Consider the following 21,227-nt stretch of genomic DNA (forward strand, 5'->3'; position numbering starts at 1 on the left):
CTGTAGTAAAAAGTACATTTTTTAGACCCCTAAAGACATGGTTCATGCAGGTGAATGAGTAAACGACTTGTTAAAACCTGTTATCAGATTCAGATCTAAGTTCTGTGGTACAGTCTGAATTATGGTTCTGCAAAATACATCCAGTCATTTGTTTTGTTCAAAATCCAACCAAAAAGTACAGAAGGTTTTTGATAGCATGTTCTTCACACTTCCTCTGCATCCTTCTGTAGTTTTCCACATCATCCTGCATTCACAATTTTATATACACTGCTGTTAAAATCTATTTACTCCATTATGATTTCTTCTATTTTTGCATATTTGTTACATATTTTGGCACAGTACTTCTCAGTCAGCACAATAAAACTCCTCATAACAGTGCAATATGTTTGAATTTGCCAAGATTTGACTCTATTCTGGTATTTATTAAACCACACTTGGTTTGTTATATCAGTATTTACTAGTTGTAAAAAAGTGATTGATGGTTTACATGTGTCAGAAAAGGCGGGTGTTAGCCTGTGGACAGATCATAAAAACATTTATGATACTGCTTGTGTTGGCTAGAATAAAAAATGACACTATATAGGATTTACTTTGGAACAAAGGAAGAATCAAGAACCAGGGGAGGCTAAACAAGCTAAAGGGTTTTGGTTTGATCAGGATTGGTACTTGGTTTGAATATTGTTGAACCACTAGTTCTCAGAATTTAAACTGACTTCAGTTTTGTCCTAATAAGTCTTCATTTCACCCATCCTTAGGCCAAAATTCCAAAGTTTTTTCAGACTTTAAATCTTGTTAGAGATGACATCTGGTCCGGTGAGAGCACTCTGTTTTTAAAACGTGCTTTGACACGTGTGCATGCCATTTAAGGCTATTTATTCAGCTGAATCATTACTGTTTATTAAAAAAAAAAAAATATTTTGGAAAAAACTTTTTTCATTGTCAAAAAGCAGGGATGAGTCAGTTTTTAATTTTCTGTGACTTCCTTGGAGGACAAAAGGACCTTCAACATTTATCTTTGCTTCTTTTTCTAATCAATGTTAAATGTTTAACATCGGCCTAATGTGAAGTCAGGAAAGGGAAAAAATGACTCCTAACCTGTGATGTTTTCTTGTTTTTAGATGATGTTGTTTTCTGCCCTGAATGCAGTAGTGATCATGTAGTGCAGTTGCCTGGCCAAACGACTCCCTCCACCAGTACACCAGTTCCCTGTGGCTTTGGCCCGAATGGTGACCGATGTTTTACGTTTGATGATGTTGACACTCCTGTTCGCCCTCTACTGGTATGATGTTATATATTATACCCTCTACTGGTATGGTGTTATATTCATCACCATAAACTTTTCTTTTGCCTTTTTTTTGTTCACTGTACATCTTGCAGGGCTGGACGTTATCTTGCCATGTACAGTAAATACAGATCTGGGGGAAATATTTACAAAATTTGGTTATAAACTGCTGAAAATATTTTTTTTAAAACCTTATCCTATTTAACCCTTGGGAGGTTTTGTTCATAAAATAAACATAAATAACAGAATAAACTTAAATTATATTTCAAATATAGTCCAATTATTCCTTTTTTAGTACACAAACAAGTTGCACCTGAAAGTATTGAAATTCCTACATGCAGAAGGTGTTAAACCATTCATATACAGATTGAGCTCTGAATTGGCATCCTGCAAGAGGGAATGATTGAATAGTTATTTATGTACTATGAACTGTAAATAGATTTTTAGAAAGAACCAGATGCATTTCATGTAAATAGCCATAGATGCTAACGTGATGTTTTATAAATAAATAATCTTTTCAGTGCACTGTTTTAAAGAGATACAAAATTTTCCAATAACTTTTAACCAATAACCCATCTCAAATATTTGATAATTAACTGTTAACCGTCTAGCTTACAACATAATAAACAGAAAAAGAGAAAATCCTTTATCTTTCAATTTATTTCTAAAAAGATTGGTTAGTTTGTTTTGCAGACGTTGAGTCACCAGTAAATGTTCTATTATTCACTTATCCTCACCGTCCAGGGGTACAATTACTGTACATGACTGTAGCCCATCTATTGTTTTGTACACTTTGATATTTCCCACTACCCCATCCATCAGTGGCAAGGGATTCCCACACATGGGTAGTTGACCATTCTAAGCAATGCAATGACACAAACATGTTAATGGCTTGGTACTCATTTTTTTCTCCCAGCATTGACATTGAGGTACAACACACACTATCATGGTAATGTCATTGCAGTGCTAAAAATAGTCCACCACCCAAGTAATATCTTGTCAGAAGGTGGGATCCTATAGGGGTCTTTTGTCTTTGATTGATTAGATAGAGGGGAATGACAGTGCACAGAGCAACTGTTAAATCAGTAAACAAACAGTTGTCCACACTGTTCTGTTTCTTTACCTTATCTTTTACCAAAATAAATGGATGGCATGTTTTTACACTGTGGGATCTGGGGGATTGTTAACAAGATATACAGATCATGAGAGATGCTGTGTTTACTAAATATATTTCAAATAAAATAAGTAAATTATAGCAATTTCATTTCGATGTTTTATAATTGCTTTATCCTGGTCGAGAGCGTGTTGGGTCCAGTTTCCCTGGAATCACTGGGTGCAATGCAGCATCATATCCCAGACAGGACGCAACCACCCCCACAACCACCCCCCTCAGACACAGCCAATCATGTCTGTATGTAGACGCCCAGCCAGCCAATAGCACTAGCAAATTGTTAGAAAGTTAGATTGTTATTTTTTTATGTATTTAATTTTCTAAAGATTTCTGTTTGCATTAAGGATGTTTGAGCCACATCAGCTTCATAATAGGGAGGGTTGTCCTGATACTTTTGGCCTTATTGTTTATTAGTAAGATTTTACAAATAGAAGTTACAGTAGATTAGTGATTGCATGCCCTGAACGTTTATTATTATTTGTTTGCCATTATTCAGGATGAACCTCATGGTAGCACTCGGAATGGTACAGAGTCCTCAGACGTCTCTACGATGCAAGAACAAGGCACAGACAGCTTCCTCACGGCCCACAGCAGCTTATCCAACAACACATCCAATCACAGTGAGACCTGGCCTGACCATGTGATCAGCTATCAGTCGGCTGACAGCCAGGAACACAGCGAGCTGGGAGGATCTAAGGATGAGCTGGCTGAAACCTACAGTGGCTCTCAGGGGCTTCAGAACCATTCATCTCAACATGCACAAGCATATGACCATGGTGAGTACTGGGGAACAACAGGGATGTCAGAATTAAGCCACAGTCACTATTCTGACCTTCTTGACCTGAATTAAAATAAATCTCATTAATAGGAAAGCTGAAGGACACAGTGCTAAATACGGCTTCTGTCACAACTTTTTTTGAGTGTGTTGCAGGTATCAAATTCTAAATGTGTGTTTATATTTACAAGGTACAGTGAAGTTAATCTGTAAAAACATCTTTATTGTCTACTTTTAGCAGTTAAATAAAGATTCAAATGAATCAGCAAAGCACAGATTTTTTTTTATTTCATGTTAGAAAATGTCTAAACTTTTCTGGAAATCACGTGTGTAATACACTAGCTTAAAAGTAAGTGTTTGGTAATGTTAAAAAAATACAAAAGGTTAATTTTGGGTGTAAATATGAAGTGAATGCGGTGGAAGTAAATGAAACAACCAAAATGAAATTGGCTGAATACTACTTTCCCCTCACTTAATACATTTACACTGAATAGTTTTTTTTATATATATACAGTGTATCACAAAAGTGAGTACACCCCTCACATTTCTGCAAATATTTCATTATATCTTTTCATGGGACAACACTAGACATGAAACTTGGATATAACCTAGAGTAGTCAGTGTACAGCTTGTATAGCAGTGTAGATTTACTGTCTTCTGAAAATAACTCAACACACAGCCATTAATGTCTAAATAGCTGGCAACATAAGTGAGTACACCCCATAGTGAACATGTCCAAATTGTGCCCAAATGTGTCGTTGTCCCTCCCTGGTGTCATGTATCAAGGTCCCAGGTGTAAATGGGGAGCAGGGCTGTTAAATTTGGTGTTTTGGGTACAATTCTCTCATACTGGCCACTGGATATTCAACATGGCACCTCATGGCAAAAAACTCTCTGAGGATGTGAGAAATAGAATTGTTGCTCTCCACAAACATGGCCTGGGCTATAAGAAGATTGCTAACACCCTGAAACTGAGCTACAGCATGGTGGCCAAGGTCATACAGCGGTTTTCCAGGACAGGTTCCACTCGGAACAGGCTTCGCCAGGGTCGACCAAAGAAGTTGAGTCCACGTGTTCGGCGTCATATCCAGAGGTTGGCTTTAAAAAATAGACACATGAGTGCTGCCAGCATTGCTGCAGAGGTTGAAGACGTGGGAGGTCAGCCTGTCAGTGCTCAGACCATACGCCGCACACTGCATCAACTCGGTCTGCATGGTCGTCATCCCAGAAGGAAGCTGACGCACAAGAAAGCCCGCAAACAGTTTGCTGAAAACAAGCAGTCCAAGAACATGGATTACTGGAATGCCCTGTGGTCTGACGAGACCAAGATAAACTTGTTTGGCTCAGATGGTGTCCAGCATGTGTGGCGGCGCCCTGGTGAGAAGTACCAAGACAACTGTATCTTGCCTACAGTCAAGCATGGTGGTGGTAGCATCATGGTCTTGGGCTGCATGAGTGTTGCTGGCACTGGGGAGCTGCAGTTCATTGAGGGAAACATGAATTCCAACATGTACTGTGACATTCTGAAACAGAGCATGATCCCCTCCCTTCGAAAACTGGGCCTTATGGCAGTTTTCCAACAGGATAACGACCCCAAACACAACCTCCAAGATGACAACTGCCTTGCTGAGGAAGCTGAAGGTAAAGGTGATGGACTAAACCCAATTGAGCACCTGTGGCGCATCCTCAAGTGGAAGGTGGAGGAGTTCAAGGTGTCTAACATCCACCAGCTCTGTGATGTCATCATGGAGGAGTGGAAGAGGATTCCAGTAGCAACCTGTGCAGCTCTGGTGAATTCCATGCCCAGGAGGGTTAAGGCAGTGCTGGATAATAATGGTGGTCACACAAAATATTGACACTTTGGGCACAATTTGGACATGTTGACTGTGGGGTGTACTCACTTATGTTGCCAGCCATTTAGACATTAATGGCTGTGTGTTGAGTTATTTTCAGAAGACAGTAAATCTACACTACTATACAAGTTGTACATTGACTACTCTAAGTTATATCCAAGTTTTATTTCTATAGTGTTGTCCCATGAAAAGATATAATAAAATATTTGCAGAAATGTGAGGGGTGTACTCACTTTTGTGATACACTGTATTTTGTTTCTGCATTGTTCCCCTTTTTCTCCCTTTTAGTGCGTCCAATTTTGCCTGATTGCATCATGCTTCCTCTCCACCAATGCTGATTCCTGCTCTGATTGAGGAGAACGAAGCTAACCCACGCCCTCTCCGGGGGCAGCGTGGGCAGCATGCCGTATGCATCTTATCACCTACACTTTGACGAGTGCAGTGCAGCTCAGCACTGTGTACGGAGAGACACACCCTGAGAGCACTCTTTTCTCATCTCTGTGCAGGCGACATCAATCAACCAGCAGAGGTCGTAATTGCATTAGTTATGAGAGAGAGACCCCCATCCGGCTTAGTCCCGCCCATATCTGAACAACAGGCCAATCGTTGTTCATGTGGCCGCTCAGCCTTAGCCGAGATCCCATCTCTGGTTCCAGCGTGTGTTCTTACAGCTGCGCTACCTGAGCAGCCACACTGACTAGTTCTTAAGTTCATTACCACCTCCATGGTTTCAAATGGAATCTGATCCAACATGAAGAGTGCATTTTAAGATAATTTCTAATAATACTAACGTTAATTTTAGGATTATTATTTTCATTTTATTTTTATCCATGCTTTGTCTTAAACAGGGTTACAGCGGCTCCAGTTTTACCAGGAAACACTGGGTGCAAATGGGGTTATCTGAGGGCTTCAGCCACCCTCATATATAGCCAATCATGTCTGTGCATGTCTGTCTGTCTGATGGCATCATTGAGATTTAAACACGTATCTCAGCAGAGGTCGGCTAGCGGAATAGACTGCTGTGCCACTCGAGCGCCTTAATTTTAGGATGAATTTATGAAATTGCATTTAGGAAAAATTCTATTCATATTTTGGTCACATCTGTATTTTAAGCCAATGTGAAATTTCTGGTGTGGCCATGGTGTTATAGAAATGGGGGATTCCTCAAAAGCAAACAGTGCAGGATCAACAAAAAGTCAGGTCTAGTTCTGATTAGAACCGATTGTTGAATATGGGACGTTGCAGAACACAAAAAAGCAAATATGATCAAACAGCAGACTGTCTTAAGAGAAAATTACAGACTTCACTGTATTCCCAAATCCCTGTCATTATAGGAACCATGTTAAGAAATGGTAGAACACATTGTCTGGCTTCTTTTCAATATTATAGTTACCAAGAAACTGAGTAAATTTTACTGTCATGATTTTGTTTCAAATAAACATAGTACTTTAAGATGTTTGTTTAACCTTTGCAGGCTGAGGTTTGTGGAAGTTACAGTAATCATTTAAAACACACACACACCATCTTTGACCTTTACAATGGGCAGTGGTGGCCTAAAATTGCCCTGTAATTGTAACTGTTTGAACAGCACCACATAAGACATTCTCAGAGTTTAGCTGAGTGCTAAAGTACATAGTCCATAGAAACTCTGTCACAAAGTTTTAAACTTCTCTAAACGCATTATCAGCTCAGTAAGCTTTTGCTGGGAGATTATTACATTGGATTTTCATGGCCAAACAGCTACACACAAGCCTAAGATGTGCATTGACTAATACACTGTAGTGGTGTAAAGCACATTATAATCAGACTCTGGAGCAGTAGAAACACATTTTCTGGAGTAAATCATGCTTTATCATTTTAGTCTGACTATTTGGACAAAAGTGTTAGGAAACCCCTGCTAGTTATTGAATTGATTTATTCATGTGTTTCAGCCACAGCAATTGCTAACAGGTGTGAAAAAATCTGATAAATATAAAGCGAATCATATGATTCCAACTTTGCATCAACAGTTTAAGGAAGGACCTTTTCTCTGGTACTGTCCAGGGTATCTGTGGGGTAGGATGGGGGTTGCCTAGCTTGTCTCTCTTTACAAGATACAACAAGTCTTTACAAGTCTGTGTGGGAACCCAAAACTAGCAGGGGATAAGACACGGCCGCAGATTGTACATGTGTCAGAGGGGGCGTGTGGTGATCCCTGATCTCATGGGTGGTTGTGCAAGTGGCAGCAGATTCAGACTCTTTAAAATCAGCACTTTTAAAGCATAAGTAGTTTGATGTTGATAGCATGGACAAAGAATAAGCCTGTGCAGGTGCTTCTTATGGTGAGAGGTCATATATTTGAACATATAGTGAATGTGTTCCAATTATATAAGCACAGAAGTAGAACAAATGTAGAAAGTATCTGACACAGGGCTGACATGACACACATGTCCATTATAAGTCTTTTTTAATATGTGTCAACAACCTTTCTGTGTGTACATTTCTGTGTTTCAGGCCTTCTAGATCTGCTGCCAGAAGATGTTGAAGCTGTAGACCATCGACTGAAACTTTTTCTAGATGTGGAAGTGTTTGATGGAGAAGAGGAGATTCATTCATTTTTAAAAGTAAGAGGATATTTTTTTATTTATTACATACAGTCTTGTAAATGCTTACACAGTGTGAAATAATTAAAAGCATCCGTTACAGGGCTTAAACCTTTGCACATATTAATCCACAGTTATTGTTCATATGTAGCAATAACATGGGGGGTTGAAATTAAATCTAAATGTGGTATGGCACATTTTTATTTGTTTATTCATTTATTAAGTGTCTGTTTTATCACTGCTTTATCCTATTTACACTCACAGTGGTTACAATACACTGGACGAAAGGTAGGAAACACCCCGGACAAGTCGCCAGTCCATCACAGAGTGGAACATTTCATATTTTGGTTAATTTGTTAAATTTAGCCTTGATTGAGGAGTGCTGCAGACTATCACACCTCCCTTCCAACACGTATACAGCCACCGGCCTTGTTTTTTTTTTTTTACCTGCCAGCAGTGCATCATACCACAGTATGGAAAGTCAAGCTGTGCCCCCTGTGAATCATTCACCACTTCTGCAGGTGCCTCAAACAAGGAGGAACCCTGTCAAACTACCTTCCTCAGGCACTGCCAATAGTGCCTGTTAGACCCCTAGCCAGGTCAAGAGCATCACTGAGATTCTAACTCTCGGCGGTAGTGGGCTAACGTGGTTTGGTGTGGCCAGAACTGTTTCGGTTGAACTTGAAACAGTGATCATGAGCCAGGCCTCATTTTTATGGACACACACTTTAAGAAAAATGAGAGCTGATGGGAGACAATTCTGGATGGCTAGCATCAAGATGGATACAATTACAAGAGCAAGAATCGAGCAGTTAAGAAGCCTAAAGAGCTAAACAGAAGACAGGATGTTTTGGAGAAAACACTAACCATATGGTTGCGAGAAGTTGGAATTGATTTGACGGCACTTATATGATGATGATAAACTGCATTAAGTCATTATATTTTATTCTTCCAGGAAGATTACAAACAATCCCCAGATTGGATAAAACCTATGAATTTTATGTTTGTGTATGTCAGTCTTTCAATTGCTAAAGATGCACAGCTCACTTGTTTCTACTGCAGTTTAATTAATTGTTTTGCATGTAATAAACTAATATCTACTAATTCGGTTTTGTAGCTTTGTAATGCCAGTGTTTCTGAAAAAAGACCCACATCATCAATGTAAAAATTACCCATCAATTATTATAATTTAATTATAATAAAGAATGCCTGGTTTGGATAAGTGATCACCCCTTAGAGCAATCGTTATAAGTTTGTTTAGATACAACCAATCACCTTCCAGATAAACACCAGGCTAATTGACCCACACCTGACACCAAGTGTTGTGGTTTAAATTACCTCAGAATAAAAACTAAAAAGCTGCTCCTTGATGATTTCGCTACTTGTAGTGCATGGTAACACACAAATTTGCCATTGTTGGAAAGTTGCTTTCAAAAGGCCTCAATGATAAAGTTGTAAAAAGACACAAATGAGGAAAAGGATTGATTTCAGTAGCTTTAACTGTCCCTCTGAGTATCATTCAGAGCTTTATCAAGAAGTGGAAAGTATATGGCACCACCAACACCTTGCCAAAATTGGGCTATTCCTGTGAACTGGATGAAAGAGCCAGAAGGATATTGATCGGGGAGGCTAATAGAAACTTTAAAGAACTTATAAGTCTGTAAGGCTGAGATTGGTTGGTCACTTTTAAAAAGTGCCTGGCTGAAAGACTTGGAACATTCTTTTGTGCTCCAAGATTAAACTTTTTGGACTGAACTCCAAGCAGTATGTTGAGAAATCAAAACACAGCACATCACTAAAAATACACCACACCTACTGTGAAGTACAGTGCTGGCAATACTGTGTCAGGTTGAAGGAAAATTAATTCTGCCGAGTACATCCAAATTCCTGAGGAAAACAGCTAAAGATGGGCAGGAGGTCCACCTTTTAGCATGATAACAACCCTAAACACACCACCAGAAAAACAAAGCAGGGGCTTAGGGTATCATAGTAGTAAATGCCCTCTGTAGGGATGTAAATTTTGCTAATTTCTTTTAACTGATAAGTGACCATCATTCGACAATAGTGAACATAGCATCACATCATCTTGCAAGTTATTAAATGTGGCTGAATACTTATTTTTACTTACTGTGCATACACTACATATTACATCACTTTGTCATTTTTTATATATATATATTTTATTTATGCATTTTCCCCCCTTTTTTCCCTTTTTAGCGCGTCCAATTGCCCCATTGCATGATGCTTCCTCTCCACCAATGCCGATCTCTGCTCTGGTTGAGGAGAACAAAGCTAACCCACACCCCCTCCGACACGTGGGCAGCATGCCGTATGCATTTTATCACCTACACTTTGACGAGTGCAGTGCAGCTTAGCGTGTACGGAGGGACACACCCTAAGAGCACTCTTTTTGCAGGCGGCATCAATCAGCCAGCAGAGGTCGTAATTGCATCAGTCATGAGAGAGACCCCATCCGGCTTAGTCCTGCCCATATCTGAACAACAGGGCAATCGTTGTTCATGTGGCCAGTCGGCAAGGCAGAGCTGAGATTCGATACGATGTATTCGAGATCCCAGTTCTGGTTCCAGCGTGTGATTTTACCGCTGCCCGACCTGAGCAGCTCATCACTTTGTCATTTAAAAGAATTTGAATGCAGAGAATGTTAGTTTTACTGAATAATCAGGTATTTTAAACTTAATGTGTGATCAGATCTTTAAATGCATTAAACTAATGTTTTAAAACTAATGTGAATTTTACTGATGTTAATTCTCATGGTTTTCTTATGATTTAGATGTCTGTTGTGAAGTTTGGGGACCCATTGGAGTTCCCGGCTCTCATGGTTGTGTCTGATCAGCGCATCTACATCCTGAAAATGACTTCCTGCTCAGAGTAAGCTACTACTGTGCTTTCGCAATGCACATGCTACAGGATTGTTGACGGTATCTCTGTTTGCAAAGTGACTTTCATTAAGACATAATTGGTTATAGGACTTATTATCATTGAATTCATATCAGGTGCATCTGTTTGGACAAACAAAGCCTCAACAATTTGCACAGAGCATTACCTTCTTAACAAGAAAATATTGATAAGCTGCTTCAAAGGTCCTTTCTGATTGTGGAGGCCATACACCCCTGTGGTTTAGAGCACAAACCAATGTTTTTAAGCTGTTAAGTTGTTAAAATGCATTTTGATGGGCTTTAGGAAATATCAGGACCAGAGAACTAAGACATCTGAATCAGAAGTCCTTGCATGCAGACAATTATACAGTATAACCAATTTCTCTTACTCAGAGTATCAAGAGTTTGCACACTGTCAGCACCTTGATTTTTTACTTTTACTTGAATTTTCTTATGTGTGTATTTTGTATTTATATGTGTATATTCCTTATTAAGTATTTTTCTTATTTCCTCATACATTTAATAAAGAGACACTTTTTGGTTTACCTTTCTTTCTTTGGTACAGAGGGCAGCCATCAGACTGGCTGGAGAAAAGGGAGAGTCATCGGCTGTGTGATTTGAGCTATCTGGAAGTAGGTCTTGGTTCCCAGAGCATCCACATGGAATTTGATGAGGGGGCAGCTGCATACACACTGCTGGTTCGAGACAGCACCCGTTGCAACCGTTTCTTCGGCCGATTAACAGGCAAGAGCTAACAGTACCTTCATTCCCATGCAAAGCTCAGCCATATAGCTTCAGAATTAACAATAATAGATTTTAACAGAAACACAAGTCACAATTATTGGCACCCATGAATTTATTGCTTTGTTTAACATACACAGTGTGAAGCTGTGTATGCTATTTATAAAGGTTAACTCACTAATTTTCTTTTCCATGTTGATAAATGATCAAGGTAATTTAACCTCATGTTTTACCGTATGGAAAATACTTGACTCTTGTTTATTATAGCCAGTAATTGTAGTTAATGTTTTTTTTTGTTGAAATTTTTATTCTTTATCTTCTAAACTATAAACTATAACCCATCTTTATCCAGTTTATCTTTATACAATACACTGCTTAGAAAATTAAATGATCCATTAATCATCACAGTGGAACACCAAGCCAATTAAACTGTCCAGTAAAAAAAGCATAAACTATTGTGAATCAATTTCAGCAGCTCATCAGCAGACAGTAAATGAATGAATAATAATAATCATTATTAAAAATGTAATAATTAATAATATTCTTAGAAATACATTCGTATTCGTAGAAATACAGTACAGAATAAGAGTATTCAGTTGGCGGAGTGATAAAATCTTGCTAGTCTACTACTGCTGTGCTGTACAGGTATGATTGGCTGTGTCTGAGGGGAGTGGTTGAACAGCCTAGCCACTGACGACCCCTAATACAGGAGCAGCTAAAAGAGGGAAAAATATTATTTCCAAATTCCAAGTTTCTATTGTCATTTTTGAACAACAGCTTGTGGAGTAGCAACCGTAATTAACTCATCTGCCCTCATAATAATATAGATGAAGCATAATAAATAAACATGGCAGTCGTTCTTGCAAGTTAGTTTCTAGAAGAACAGTTGGGTCAGACACATGACAAATGTAATCTTTGCATTTCTTTTAAACATAATGGCATTTTCTTTTGTTTATGACTTTAAGAACATTTATTAATGAGTGCTCAGTGTTGTTCAGTGATGGTATTATGGGAACCTAGCCAATTTGGAGACGAATATCAGTGCACCCTTAGTGCCAGTCCCAAGCCCAGATAATTTGAAGGTTTGCATCAGGAACGGCATCCAGAATAAAAACTGAACCAAATTAAATATGTGGATGAATGATCCACTGTGGTGACCCTAAAGGATCATTTATTAATTAAAGCTAAACCAAATCAGTATCAATTCTACTTATTGGGTTTAGTAAAGTGCAATCTCCACAGACTAGTACTTGCAATCAGTTATAGAATGTGGCCTTTTCAACAAGTCAGAATGTTGGACAGTGTTAATATGTTTAATTCCTGATATATTTATTAGGTGATTGTACTTTATGTTCTTTTCTTTCACCAGGACATCCCATAAAACTAGGTTTTTGGCATTAAGGAGCATTAAAATATTCAGAAAGCATGACTCAATTGTGTGTCTGGAACAATTTAATAAAAATGTCATTTTTAATCTCAAAACATAGTAGAAAAAAACAATTTAAGTAATCATTGATAAAATAATTTTAAGAAACGTGTACAAGTAAATAAATTTTACTTTAATTCGCGCACCCATGGTCATTTGTGACCAGGAGTCCAGAAGCTGTTGGGTGTAATTTAAGGCTGCTTTATGACATCATTTATAATGCTGTTTGAGGCTGCTGGATGGTCATAAAGTTTAAACTTTTTTTCTAGAAGTAGAAACTGTGGTCCAAAAGTGCATACTACTGTTGTAAATACTCAATTTACCATATTTAATAATTACCATAATTATTACTATGTTCAGATACAGGTTAGTACATGGGCAGTTTAGGGAAGACCCTTTCCTGTCACAGCATGACTGTGCCCCTGTGCACAAAGCAGTCTCAGTATCAAGAAACTCCAGTGGCCTGCACAGAGCCCTGACCTCAGCCCCACTAAACAACTTTGTAATGAACTAGAACGTCCATTGATCTTTCCGTGACAAACATCAGTGCCCAGCCTTACAAATGCTTTTTTTGACTGAACGGGCACAAATTCCCACAGATGTACTTCAGTCTTGTGAGAAGCCTTCTCAAAAGAGTGACATTGATTTATTTTTTTTTTGTATAAAAGTAATTTTGATTACATCTGATTAAAGTAATGTAAATATTTTTTGATGTAAATACAATTAACTAATCATATAAGACAATTGATTAATCTGTTACTAAAATAATTGCTAGTTGTAGCTGTATGTAACTGCTGGATGAGGTTAAACAGAGCTTTAGGAATCAGCTGGGGTTTACCTGTTCTGGTCGTGTTAAGTTACAGGTGAATAGCGCAGAAATGAAAACTGGTTGTCAATCTACTTAGAGCACCTGTGACAACCAAGTTCTTGGAAAAATAAGAAAGGTAACCCAGAACAAACAGAAGACAGCATTGCCACTCCACCCCACTAACTGCCCCACACCCAGTGTGGGTCCAAACTTGTGGTTTGCTCTGGAAAAAAGCTGTCATACTGCTTCTGGAGCAACTTACTTGTTCAGGGCAGTTTCCTTGAGGTGCTCGAAGACAGCAATACCAACTGTGTTCCCAGGAAGAGGCAAAAGTGAGCTGGCCTCATACCCCAGCAAAAAAAACTAAACCAGACCAAGCCCATCATCATGGTTTTAAGAGAAATGCAGGTTGCCAACAGAGGCAGAGCCAGTGAATCTCTGGGAAGGAAACTGTGATAAATAGAAACACTTCCACTTGAAGCAAATGAATGTTCAAGGAGGTGCAGGTGAGTGACTGTCAGTTAGGAGGAACTGACACATCAATCATCTGCGCCTCCATGCCCCCTCTGCCAAAAGGCAGAAGGATATGATTGCGTAACCGAGTCACACCGTTGATCTTAACAGCAGGTGGGCTTGTTAGAAAAATGGTACCATAGAGCAAACAAGTAAGCAGCATAGTATGTTCTTTGAAATGTTAAGGTGACACTAGCTACCTGTAGTGCCTTAATTGGTAATGCTCTTTCTTTCCATGAAAGGAATAGCAAAAGAACTGGCACCAAAGGCTGACAGCAAGCTTAAGGGCATTTCAACTACACGCCTGAATCCCAAACATCATCTCTGGTATGTAAAAGAAACCTGCTCAGTGTCTTTTACTCTCTGTTTTTCCCATCTCAGTGATTGGATCTGTGTTTGATTGTTTGTGACCTCCTTCCTTTTATCATTCATTGTACACATCTGTAGTCCCAGCTGAAAGTGTTTAAATCGGGTCAATGAAAAAATTATTTATTATTTTTTGGCTTTGTGTACTTTCTAATTTGCTTTGCTGACCCACATGCATTTTATGTGTTCTTTTTTTATTTCTTATGGTTGTCTCTTTTTCAAATGAACCATTTGTAGTCAGTGGGCCACTGTTAAAAAAAAAATTGTGTGCGATAGGCTGTCTGCACTTACATCCCTCGTTGCTGTCATGGGTAAAAGTACTGTACTGTGGGTAAAATTTTATTCCTGGGGCGAATGGGATCCTCTAGCAAGACAATGCGACATGTGACTTGGCTAGAAATGTCCGACATTGATTGGAAGAGCACGACCAAAACTTCCAAGTACTACAAGTACTACTAATTCCCCAGACTTGAACTCAATTGAGCATTTCTGGGACCACCTCGATCGTCATGTTTGCTCTGTTGATCCTTCCCCATGCACCCTCCAGCAGCTGTGGGATGCACTGCAGTCAGCATGACTCCAGATATTTCTGACAATCTACCAAGATCTTACTGTGGCCAGCCGGTCTAGCTGCTGTCTGTGCTGCACACGGCAGGTATTTTGGATGTTAGCTGGTGGTCATAATAATGTGACTCAACTGTGTATATACCAGTCTAAAAAAATAAATAAAAAACATAGAATAATGTGGTTGCATAAATATGCTTACCCTTAAACTAATATTTCGTTTTGGGTCAAACTTAAAGGTGAAATTCCTTTTTATCTCTCTTCATCTTCAGCTTTTTAGCAGAGGCCTTAAGGTTTTGTGCCAAAATCTACTGAAATTTAAAATTGTTCATAATTCCCTCCACTTTGACTAAAACCCCAGTTCCAGCTTCAGAATAACAGCCCCAAAACATAATGCTGCCACCACCACACTTCACTGTGGGTATGGTGTTTTTTTTGATGATGCACATTGTTGTTTTTGCACCAAACATATACCTTTCGGACAGTGGCGTAACTAGGAGCTCATGGGCCCCAGTGCAAAAAAATTTATTGGGCCCCCTCAACAAATTTCATATACAGTATATAGGCAGTATATTGAGTTGAGTTCATGTCGTGGAGGGCCCCCCGCCGCCATGGGCCCCAGTGCAAGCCCCCCCCCCCCTTCCCGGTAGTTACGCCCCTGCTTTTGGAATTATGGCCAGAAAGTTCAAACTTGGTCTCATCAGACTAACACATATTCCCACCTGCTTTTGGCAGTTTTGATGTAGGTTTCTGTAGCCAAATGTAGCCATGATTGGATGTTTTTCATTGTAAGGAAATAGTCTTGTCACCCTACTTCACAGTTTAGTCATATAAAGAATAAAGAAGATCATTGTAACGTAGTACACAAACAGTACTTGCGATAAATTCCTTCAGCTTCCTTAATGTTGCTGTAGGCCTCTTGGCAGCCTCGTGAACCAGTTTTCTTGTTGTCTTTCAATTATGGAGGGATGTTCAGTTCTTGGTAATGTTACTGTCACGTCACATTTTATTCACTTGTTGATTACTGTCTTTTTTGTGTCCCATGTTATGTGTAATGAATTGGAGTTTTTTCTACCCTTCTTCTGACTTATACCTTTTAACATTCACATTTTGGGCACTTAGCAGATACTTTTATCCAAAATGACTTACAGTACTGATAGTATACTGTCTAAGCAATTAAGGGTTAAGGGCCTTGTTCACAAGCCCAACAGTGGCAACCTGGAATTGGTGAGGCTTAAACCAGTGACCTATGATTACTAGTCCAGTACCTTAACCTAGGCTACAACTGCCCACAATGAGATCCATTTAATGCTTTGTAAGATTTTTGCAGACCATGGCTTTTGCTCTAAGATGCTCTAAGAACAGCTGAACTTTAAATGGCGGTAATTAGAGTCACTAAAATTGATGGCAGACTGCTAATTAACTTGAGTTTGAATGTGATTGGCTAATTCTGAACCCAGCCACATACACTAGTTATAAGAGGGTGTTTTACTGGCACATTTATGCAACCACATTATTTAGAACAAACTCTACAACATCTACCCCAACATCCAAGCACGACCAAAACTGCTGACTGGAAAGAGATTGGAACAGACGACATATACAAGATGTCGTATTGGGCACTCTCGCCTAACACATACACACCTGGTGAAGGGAGAGCACCCACCAATATGTGACCACTGTAATACACAAATAACCATTGGACATTTCTTAACAAAGTGCACAAAATATAACATAAAACGTCAAAGACTTGCAATACCAAATACAATGGTTGAAATTTTTAACAAAATCAAAGGCTCTGATAATTTTTTTGAAAAATACAAGACTGATAATACACATCTAGAACTAAACACAGAAAGACCACTAGACAAAGAACATGAATAAATAACCTGTACAAAATCTAGGTACCTATCTTGTCATGAGAATGACCAACAAATAAACAACCACATTATTCAGTTTTTTTATTTTTATTTCACAGAGCAAATGTTCATTAGATGGAGCTGTTATTTATACCTCTTTACAGACATTTACTATAACGTATAAATGCTGAAAATGTTTTCTGTTTTTAACAGGCCCCTGGTTTGTGAAGGCAGCAAAACGGATGCTGAAGAAGATAGCCATCCTCCATTTTTTTATCTCCTGGCCTTCCTCCAACTTGGTGAGTTCTTGTGATCTTAGACATGAGGGTAGAATAATTTAGTCTGAAGCTGCACAGCTTGGTAATTGTGGGGTAAAATTTAGGTATTGGTGACTGCAACATGCACTGACTTGTAGCTGTGATTCACTGCTCCAGGTAAAAGAGTTGCATCCTTTTTTTAGCAGAGGGCACAACAGAGTTGTTAGCTAATTTTCATATTATTTTTTGGTTAATAGTGTTTAATATGTTCATATTAAACACGTTTTCAGTATTGTTATTATTGTTTGAATACTTTTTTAATGATTTGACTTCTATATGACTGTAAAATGTAATATATAACCAGTACTTGTCAGTAATTTCTTTTGATTATTTAATGTTGCTGTATGATACTTGGCAGATCCATCCAGTTCTTGGTTATATAACTGTTGTGTCATATTTATCCACTCATTAATGACCATCTTCACTGTGTTCCATGGTATATGTAATGCCTTGGAATTTTTTGGTGCCCTTTTCATGACTGATACTTGTCAACAGTGAGGTTCCTTTTGATGCTTTGGATGCTCTTTGCAGACCATGGCTTTGTTCTAAGATACGTTTGTGTGTGTGTGTGTGTGTGTGTGTGTGTGTTTGACTTTGATTAACTTAGAAGTGTGCTTGAGATCATCACCAAGGTGCAATTTTACCACAGAAGGTTTAATGTTCCTTCTCAGAATGCCTGGGTATTTCTGGGAATCCATGATACCAGTCATATGGTCAAGATAATCAGTTCCTGTAGCAAAAAAAAAAACATCCCGCATTATCACTTACTCACCTACATGCTTGATCGTGTGGGTAGTATCTTTCTGGTCTTGCTTCTCTCATGTCAGACAAGCCAGCCTGATCAATATGACCAAACAGTTCTTGTTTTGATTTATCACTTCAAAGTACTCTGTACTCTAAACTCTGCAGACCTTTCCAAATTTTTAAATGATGGAGGAAATTATATAAAAATATGATTTAAAAAAAGTCTGCTTTGGTGTAACTTTTCTTTCAGGTGACGCTCCGACCTCGGTGACTGTTCTGGCCACTCAGGAAACACTTTGTCTTCTTGACGAAGACCACCAATGGAGCAAAAGTTGCCCAAACCTTACAGTCAATGAGGAGGGCGAAACCAGCAGTGGGCGGGTCACTGTTCGGGAAACACAGCCTATCAGCTGTGTCAGCTCTGTCCATCTGTTCTCATCTGATCCATGTCAGGTGGACATAAAACTTTATGACGAGGTGAGTATTTTAAAAACAGATGTTTTAGACTTTACTGCACAGGCACACAGGAAGAGTGTGTGTGTGTGTGTGTGTGTGTGTGTGTGTGTGTGTGTGTGTGTGTGTGTGTGTGTGTTTACTCTCTGCTTAGTCTTTTTTCTTTTATGTCCTGCCTTCTAACTGCACATCTGGAGCCACAAATGAAACATTTGCACAAGTGGCAATTAAGAACCCCTCTCCATTAGTTTCAGCACAGCACTCTTTCCTTTGCTAAATTACTTGGTTAAACCACATGCTGACGTATTTCTTCTGCCAGGTATGAGTGGGCAAGTTTAGGTTATAGACTGTGGTCACACCAAAAACTTTGGTCTTTGTTTGCTTCCAAAATAGGCACCAAGTTGACTGGGATGTTGGCGTCTGAAAACATTTGTATGCAATTACGGAATGTCCTCAAGAAAATGGGGATATTAGAGCATTGCCATGTTTGAATGAGGAATCGTTACACTGATCAACAAGCCAAAGTCTTGACAGTACATGGACAAACAGACTGGTTCCACATTGGCAAAGGAATTACACAAGGCTGCATTTTGTCACCATTTCTGTCTAACCTGAACACTGAACCTATAATGAGAAAAGCAGGACTGGAGGAAGATGATTTAGGATTCAAGATTGGTGGAAGAAACATCACTAAACTTCCAACGATCAGGTCTTCAGCTCAATAGGAGTGAGACAAAGTCATGACAGCAGGAAATTTGCTAACTTGATCATTAATAGAAAAGATGTTAAAGTGGTGGAAAGCTTTTTCCTACTGCGATCAATTATATAACCGACAAAAGATCCAGCAGTCAGAAATTACAACACAGCTAATCACATTTGTATTTAGATACCCGACTGGCCGATAGCACCACTGGGGATTTGAACTCTAAATCCCAGCAGTAGTGGGATAGTGTAATTTGTTTATCTATTTTTTTATTGTGATGCTTGTAGCTTACTCAATTGGGTGCAAACTAGACATACACTGACCAGACATAACATTATGACCACTGACAGGTGAAGTGAATAACACTGATTATCTCTTCTTCACAGCACCTGTTAGTGGGTGGGATATATTAGGCAGCAAGTGAACATTTTATCATCAAAGTTGATGTGTTGGAAGCAGGACAAATGGGCAAGCGTAAGGATTTGAGTGAGTTTGACAAGGGCCAAACGACTGTGATGGCTAGATGACTGGGTCAGAGCATCTTCAAAACTGCAGCTCTTGGGGGGTGTTCCCGGTCTGCAGTGGTCAGTATCTATCAAAAGTGGTCCAGGGAAGGAACAGTGGTAAACCGGCGACAGGGTCATGGTGGCCAAGGCTCATGCACGTGGGTAGCGAAGGCTGGCCCGTGTGGTCCAATCCAACAGACGAGCTACTGTAGCTCAAATTGCCAAAGAGAAAGTTAATGCTGGTTCGAATAGACAGGTGTCAGAACACAGAGTGCATCGCAGTTTGTTGCGTATGGTGCTGCATATCCGGAGACCAGTCAGGATGCCCATGCTGACCCCTGTCCACCGCCAAAAGTGATAACAATGGGCACATGAGCATTGGAACTGGACCATGGAGCAATGGAAGAAGGTGGCCTGGTTGGATGAATCACGTTTTCTTTTACATCACGTGGATGGCCAGCAAAAGGGGGACCAACACAATATTAGGAAGGTGGTCATAATGTTATGCCCGATCGGTGTATGTGAGCTATAGGTTATTATAACCACTCACTGGAAAATACAAAAAACAATACTACTTATACTACCAAAATAATCTTAGTTGCTGTATTTATATTTTTGAACAAGCGTATTTCAAAAAACTTACAATAAATTAATGAAAAAATTCAAATAGGTTTGTTTTATCTTGAAATTAATGTGTTCCATACAGTCACAGAAAAAGCAGTTTACCAATCCCTTCAGTTATGCCATTATTAAGTGTATGTAACCTTTTGACCTAATATAATTCTAAATGACACTGTTTTTGATTTCTGATGTATTTAAGTTGATGCTTTCAGGTCTGAATAGTCATGACTTTTTAAGGGAAAGTTGGACGGGCCCTCTGTCATTTTTATGCTGACGTCTTAGTGCATTTTTTCTGTGTGTGTTTGACAGATGGCTAAGGAAGAGAAGACGTGGCCTTTGAAAGCTGAGGCTGAACAGGAAATCCAAGGTTTAGTGGACTGGATCAAAAGCCAGTGGGAGGCCATGTTTGGGGTCAAACTCATCACTGTTATTCGGTAGTAACTTTTGTTGAGCACTGTTGCACCAGTGTCAGTTTCTGTCTGTCTGTCTTTGTCTTCTTTCTGTCCACTTATGTTTTTCACTGAGTTTATCTCTGGGTAACAAATCACCTGTATCTTTTCTTGCACTATATGGTCAAAAGTATGCTAACCTTTGACAGTGAGCTTGTTAGACATCCCAGTCCAAAACCATTTTCATGCATAAAAAGATTAGAAGGCCTGGCTTATATTCAACTCCTGCACAGGGGCACAATTATACTCTAACCTCAGCCATCCTAAACTGGCGCAAGGTTTAAAGCATGTAATTAATATTATAAAACTGATCCAATACACCTGTTAGCTTTGGGTGTGGCTGTAACATCTGAACTCAATATTTAGAAGTCATATCCATATATGTTAAGCCATATAGTGCATGTTTCTAAGAAAGACAGAAAACACATGATGCAGGTCAGTCCGAATGTTTGATTGCACACACACAAAGTGCCTTGCTTGGCCTTGTTTTAATACACCTACCAACACTGTAGATATGAGCCACACCTACTGTATAGATGGATGCACTTTGTGGCTAGCCTGTTACTGTCAGCTTTTTATTTGGGTAATGGACTATTC

General features: G+C 39.1%; 1 protein-coding gene across 1 annotated transcript in view; it reads left to right on the plus strand.

Annotated features, from left to right (window-relative positions):
• The window catches only part of stk11ip (serine/threonine kinase 11 interacting protein), a 113,446-nt gene extending 92,804 nt beyond the window's left edge, over positions 1–20,642 (plus strand). Inside the window, exons 18-26 of the mRNA XM_062997640.1 lie at positions 1,119–1,279; positions 2,950–3,229; positions 7,575–7,684; positions 10,455–10,552; positions 11,126–11,304; positions 14,291–14,375; positions 17,051–17,136; positions 18,149–18,375; positions 20,491–20,642. Of these exons, the coding sequence (XP_062853710.1) occupies positions 1,119–1,279; positions 2,950–3,229; positions 7,575–7,684; positions 10,455–10,552; positions 11,126–11,304; positions 14,291–14,375; positions 17,051–17,136; positions 18,149–18,375; positions 20,491–20,619 (1,355 nt within the window). The 3' untranslated portion in view covers positions 20,620–20,642. The remainder of the gene's footprint in view (positions 1–1,118; positions 1,280–2,949; positions 3,230–7,574; positions 7,685–10,454; positions 10,553–11,125; positions 11,305–14,290; positions 14,376–17,050; positions 17,137–18,148; positions 18,376–20,490) is intronic.
• Positions 20,643–21,227: the final 585 nt, after the last annotated feature.

Source organism: Trichomycterus rosablanca, chromosome 6, assembly GCF_030014385.1.
Source record: "Trichomycterus rosablanca isolate fTriRos1 chromosome 6, fTriRos1.hap1, whole genome shotgun sequence".
In the NCBI taxonomy this organism is placed as follows: domain Eukaryota; kingdom Metazoa; phylum Chordata; class Actinopteri; order Siluriformes; family Trichomycteridae; genus Trichomycterus; species Trichomycterus rosablanca.